At 30.8% G+C, this 6,355-nt stretch overlaps 1 protein-coding gene across 1 annotated transcript; it reads right to left on the bottom strand.

Annotated features, from left to right (window-relative positions):
* Positions 1-430: 430 nt before the first annotated feature.
* LOC112801041 (AT-hook motif nuclear-localized protein 23) lies at positions 431-2,195 on the bottom strand. Its single transcript, XM_025843567.3, has one exon. It carries the CDS (start codon positions 1,625-1,627, stop codon positions 740-742), a length of 888 nt encoding a protein of 295 aa, XP_025699352.1. The 5' UTR covers positions 1,628-2,195; the 3' UTR covers positions 431-739.
* Between the last annotated feature and the right edge of the window lie 4,160 nt (positions 2,196-6,355).

The following is a 6,355-nucleotide window of genomic DNA, read 5'->3' as shown; positions in this document are numbered from 1 at the left end:
CCTAACACAAAGACTTAATTGCAAGTTTGCAACTACTTGAATACCTATCTGTAAAACATGTAACATTAAACAAGTTAGATTATTTGAAAACTAATATTAAGGGTTTCCATTACGATCCTAGTAATATGTGTCGTTTTAATAGATTTAGGGCAAGTAGGGGAACAAATTAAAAAGCTCTAACATAAATGACGAGTTAATTAACGCTTCATGTGTCTCTAACAACAGGAAGCTCCTATCATAGAAACATGTAGTTCTAGTAGTGCAACAACTATTATGAGTGTAGTTCAAAGCTATTACTATAAAGCTTAACCCTCAAATATCACGAAAGAAAAATAACCATTAAAAAAAAAAGAGAGAGATAATTATAGGAGTACTAGGCTACTAGCTAGAGCCGTGTTAGAAGTTAGAACTACATGTAGGAATAACAGAATAATGGATAACGAAGATCATTAATTAAAGTAAGTCAAGTTCCAAATACCAAAAAAATCCAATGAGAAACTCACTAATTAGGTAGAAGAAGAAATTAATTAAAGTACAACACTGAAACTACTCACTACAATATTCATCATGAACAAGAAGAAGAAGCAGCAGTAGCATAGTAATAATCCATGAAATTTGCAAATCGCACCTTACTAATTGAGTTGAGACCTCTTTCACTTTCACATCGTTCACTTCTCAATAGCTTTATCAACATATCAAAGAAATAAGGGCAGAGGCCCTTGAGAAGGACACCGTGCCCTTAATACGGAGGGCGTGGACCTGAAGAGTAACCGTCAACAGGCAATTGAACATTATTATTCTGCATACCAAGCGGCAAATTGAAGAACGGCAAACCCGAAGAAGGATCTGGAAAAGCGTTGTTTCCGACGCCCGCGGAGCCCTGACTTCCAGCCGCCGCACTTCCGGGAGCCTGAATCTGGAGCTGCTCCTCCTCGTCCAACGGCAGCCGCTCGTACGCCACGTTCGTGAACGACGAGGCGATGACGATCACTGGCCCCGCCGCGATCAGCTCTCCGACGACGTTTCCACCGACTACCTGTCCCTGGCCGCCAGCGAGGTATATGCTGAGGCTGGTGGCACCGGGCGGTGCAGGCGGCGGGAGGAAGGAGCCGGAGAGCGACAGGATCTCGAACCTTCCCTGGAGCGTGACAACGGAGCCTGCCGCAGCTGGCTGCCGGATAGTAACATTGGTCACGGTTCCGCTGCCGCTCAAGATGCAGATCCCGCGCTGGCGCCGCCGCGCGTAGGTAGCGACGCTGTCGAAGACGTCGGAGCCGCTCGCAACTTCGAGGATGTGAGCTCTTAGCGTGTTGGCACTCTCTCTTGTGATGATGACTGGCGGTTTCGGCTTGTTCTTCGAGCCCGGCGGACGGCCTCGGGGGCGCCGGCCTCCAGAGCCGGAGCCGAGCTCAAAACCGCCTCCACCGCCGCTTCCGCTTCCGCCGCCTTGGCTGGTATCATCTTCTTCGCCGGAGAACTGAGGTGCAGGTGCACGATCTGGTGTGTGGTGTTGTTGTTGTTCTTGGGAATCTTGGTAATGGTGTTGTTGCTGAAGGTGTAAGTCTGGTCTGTGAAGATTTTGAACGAAGCGTGATGCTGTTCCTAAATCCAAACCAGCCATCGACATATATCAAAGCAAAAGAAAGAAAGAGAGAGAAAGAGAAATATATATTATGAAAAAGAAAAAAGGAAAGAAAAATATAGATAGATAATATTGTTAAAAAGAGTAGGAAACAGAAAACAAGGGTAATGATTTTTATTTTATATGGTCATACATACTGTTCATAAAAATATACTATATAGTTTGGTTTTATGTTTTTTTTTTTTTTGGGAGGGGAGGAGGGGGGGGGGGTTGTTTGTGAGAGTTCTGTGCTTTTGGTTTATTTTAAGGGAAGTGGTGTGGGTGTGAATATGGGAATGAAATATAAGGAGATCAGGGAAGAGAGAGACAGAGGGGAGAGAGAAGGTATGGGGTTTGGTGAAGTTGTGAAGGTGGAATTGGAAAAGAGGTGTGGTATGGTGGTGGGGGTGGGTTTAATAAGAAGGAAAGAAACAAAGAGAGAGGAACAAGGTAGATGGAGTGGAGAAAAAGAAAAGGAAGAAGGAGAAGAAGTAGAAGTAGAAGGCTAGAAGCACAAGAATGGAGAGAAAGAGGAAGAGAATTAGAGAAGACAGAGGAACTAAAATCTATAGTAGATTCACTTATTAGGGTCATTAGTTAAATTTTAAATAAATAAATAAATAACATTGTATGTTTTTTTTTTTTTTAAAGAGATTGACAAAAATGTTATATTTGTTAGTAAAATGGCTAGTTATTTAGATTATTTATTAAAGATAGAAAGTAAGATTTTTAATTACTTTAGTAACACGACTAATCGAAAAAAAAAGTTGAAGAGAAAGCAATTCTAAAAATAAGTCAATAAAAGTAATTTTGCATACTTTGTTTCGTCGTTTATCCAAAATAAAGGCTTTTCAACTTATTTTAATTTATTTAAATAATTAAAAATATAAATACTTAATTAAATTTGGTAACAGTGTGTTTCTAATATATTAGAAATATAATTATTTATGTATTTTTTATTGATTTAAATTTTCAAAATAAATAATTTCATTACAAAAAATATTATATATGTTCACACAACAACTAACTGCCAAATTAACTATCATATATTTTTAAAAATTATATTTTTTTAACTTATTTTAAAAGTGTATTTTATATTTTAAAATACATTATATGAAATTTAGTAATTTATTTTTTATCTATATATAGCATGATCGTTTCATAATATAATATCCAAGATGTTTTTAGAGTTGGATGTTTGTTATATAAAAAGTTAGTATAAGACACACACACATAGATAGATATATATACAAATATAAACAATTTTTTATGCGAGAGAATGTATTAAAAATATAATTCGACTTTCTTTTTTTAGCACTTAACAAAACGAAACATAAAGAGCTAATGAAAAAAATTTAAAATTTCAATATTTTGAATATTTATAATTTTAACATATTTACATTTATTACTGTTTCTATTTTGAAATATCTATGAAAAATGTTTGTATTCAAAATAATTATCAATTGTTAATTAATTTACACTTTCAGAAAACTAACTGATTTCATAACAGGCATATTAATTGAGTCAATAATGGTTGGCCAACTTATGTTACAACATTACCGGAAAAGGAAAGTTCTGTTTCCCTTTTTTGAGATTTTGTTTATACTTAATTTGTATAAACAAATCTACAGTTCATGAAAAGCTCTTAATATATATATTTTTTTTGGGATACATCTATAAAATTTAACAATATATATTCATATGTGAGTTAATTATTGATGAGGATATATGCATGTTGCATGTGTTTATGATACATGTCAAAAGTACATATAATCAGAAATATTAGTTGACTAACCTTTTTATTTTTGTCTTTTATTTAAATTTACATTAATCATCAATTTTCTATTGTTTAGTTAAAAATATATATTGACTTCTAATTTTTTTTAGAAAGAATTATTCATCTTCGTAATTTTTATAATAATATTAATTAATAATTTTATAAATTGGTGAGGGTATTCGTGCTTTTTCTTGACCAAAGAAATTAAAAAAGAAAAAAAAATTTAGCGTTTTATACGAAACAAATTTATCTTCAATCTGATGAAGTCATGTAGCAATGGGATCCCGGATCTCCGTCTTGCTTGCGGCTTATATATATCCTGAAAAAAAAAAAAGTATTGTGTTTTATTTTATTGTATTATTTTATTTCATGAATTTTTTAGGTAATTCAGTATATGTTCTTATTAAGAGTCAATTTAAAGGAAGAGAATTCAATCCAAATACTTGTCATACAAAACGGGATTTCGTAAACAGAAAGTAGTCTTTCAATAAGTGTGCGTGGAGAACTAGCATATATTTATATATAAAGAAAAGAACAAAATCTAGGTGAAAAATATAAAACTAACTCTTCCTTTTAAAAAAAATGTACACCAGAAAAAAATAATTGAAAAGGTTTTGCTGTCGGACACGAGGAATTATAAGGGAAAAGAGAAACAAAATGCTATCACAATTCTGTTGCATTAATATATATTACCATAATATCTTATTTTAGGCTATCTTTTTTTCTTAGATAGATGAAATCATAAAGTAAAACTGGATATCCGTCTATTTATTTAAATACCTAATGAATTCATAATTAAAAGTATGTTTTATCCACAACCCTTTAACTCATGACGCATACTTTTTGAGGCAATAAGAGCTGGAAATACATAATTAAGAATTCCACTTAATTAATTATTGTACCACATTATTAACCAAGAATTTCAGTAAAGAAATAAAGGAACAAAAGCTGATGAGCATCTTCCTTTTTTCTATTCTTATTCTCTTAAACTACAATATATATATATTATAAAACTTCTTTACATAAATAATAAAAACAAACTCTAAATTATTTGTCATAAAAATTTCATATTATTGTATGGAATTATCTTTTTGTTAAAAAATTTAAATTAATAGATAAAAGTATACAAATGATGTTTTATATATAAAACGTATATTAATGTAGACAGACACCAAAAAACAAATGTAATGGAGTGGATTAAAAAATAATTGACACATATATTAATTATGTGGGGCAAGCGTGATAACAGGTGTAAAGATATAGTAAAGCATAAAGATTATTGAAGTATGTTAACGTTGTGTGATAAAAATAAATAAATAAAGAGAAGTCGAGTTTGTGGGTGGGGTTAGACGATGGACTTGATTAAGATGCCGATGCTGATGATGTTGATTTATTTGATGTACCTAATAATGTTGTCGCTCTCATGGGGTTTGAAACTTCGTGTGTTTTCTTTTAAAATATGAGAAATTCTCCTAACACATTTTTGTAACAATGATGTTGTTTAATTAAGTACTAAATACTAAAAGGTACTGTATGTATTAATTAATTATTCTATTTCTAAAATTAAAGTTAGAATCTGTAATCGATAAGTGTTAAAAAAGATATTATAATAATTTTATGTAAAAATTGATAATTAAAAATTAAAATTTTAAACAATTTAATATATTTAATTAAATAAATATTTATATTTTAATTATTATTTTTATTTTTTTACTTCAAAATTACTCTAATAATTTGTGTGAATAGCAACTTGTTATAATATACGATTAAATTGTATATTTATAATTTTAATTTGAGTATATTTATTTTATTTTTAAAAAATATATGTTAATTTTATAAATTAATTAAATTTTTTTATTAAAAATATAAAATATTTAAATTTCTTTATTAATAATAAATTTATTATGTGTTCTAAAACTAAACCCTTTTAATTTTCTTTCTTTCTTGGGTGATGATGACACACTAATTAACCATGGTTTAGCAAAGTTGACCAAGTTGGGTTTGGGGAGATGGTTTTTCTAAATTTTTATATAAGATGAAACGTGAGGAGCTACTACCTAGACATTAATATGGTTATTTAAATGGTTTTTTTAATAATAAACAAAGTCACATTGCATAATAGAGGGAGGAGAAATGGGCAAGTGGGAAATGGTGTTGTGGCGAGTGGACCCCTCTCTTGTCTTCTTGCTCTCCCAAGTCCCACCCTCCTCGGTCTTCTTCTTTAATTCGCGTTTTCAATGAATAATAATTCTATTTCTAATATATAATAATATAATAATTGATTAGTCACTTGTTTTCTTATTAGTCGAATTCATCTTTTTAGCCAATAATTTTATAATTAAGTGGGAAAAAATAAATTAGAGTTGGTTATGGAATAAAAAACTTCAGATTTGAGCTTGAGAAACATATGATGCATAACTCGGGATCTATCTATTCTTATTAATTAAATCTTAAACTGGTGTTTCTAGATTATATATGTTAAGGGGTTGGAGAAATTAATCCGATTGTATCAAAATACTACGTTACAATAAAAAGAAATTCACCTTTTAATTCCAACTTTGGATTCCGTAATGTAAATCATTTTTATATGTTCCCTATGATCTTGTATCAATTAAGTATTCCATAGAAGAAAAAAAATAAAATTCTAAGATTTAATGGGATCGCAGCAATCCTCTCTAGTAACAGCAACAACTTTCTTGAAGAGCTCCAAATTAGATTGTGGAGAGAATATAAAGATATCCTTAAACAAAAGAAAAATGTCATGGTTCTATAAATTTAGTTAGAGATGAGAAACGAAAATACTAAGTACTTTTATGAAATTATCATGGCTAGAAGAATAAGAAATAAAAGTGTTTCTCTTCAAAGTAATGATGGTGACATGGTGTTTAGATTTCAATAACACTATTCTTAAAGATATGACTACCTCCTTTTATTCTAAACTCTATTTTGATAGTCTT

This window comes from Arachis hypogaea, chromosome 1 (genome assembly GCF_003086295.3).
Source record: "Arachis hypogaea cultivar Tifrunner chromosome 1, arahy.Tifrunner.gnm2.J5K5, whole genome shotgun sequence".
NCBI classification, from domain to species: Eukaryota; Viridiplantae; Streptophyta; class Magnoliopsida; order Fabales; family Fabaceae; genus Arachis; species Arachis hypogaea.
The sequence above is the reverse complement of the archived record's forward strand: the minus strand, read 5'-3'. Positions and strand labels throughout refer to the sequence as shown.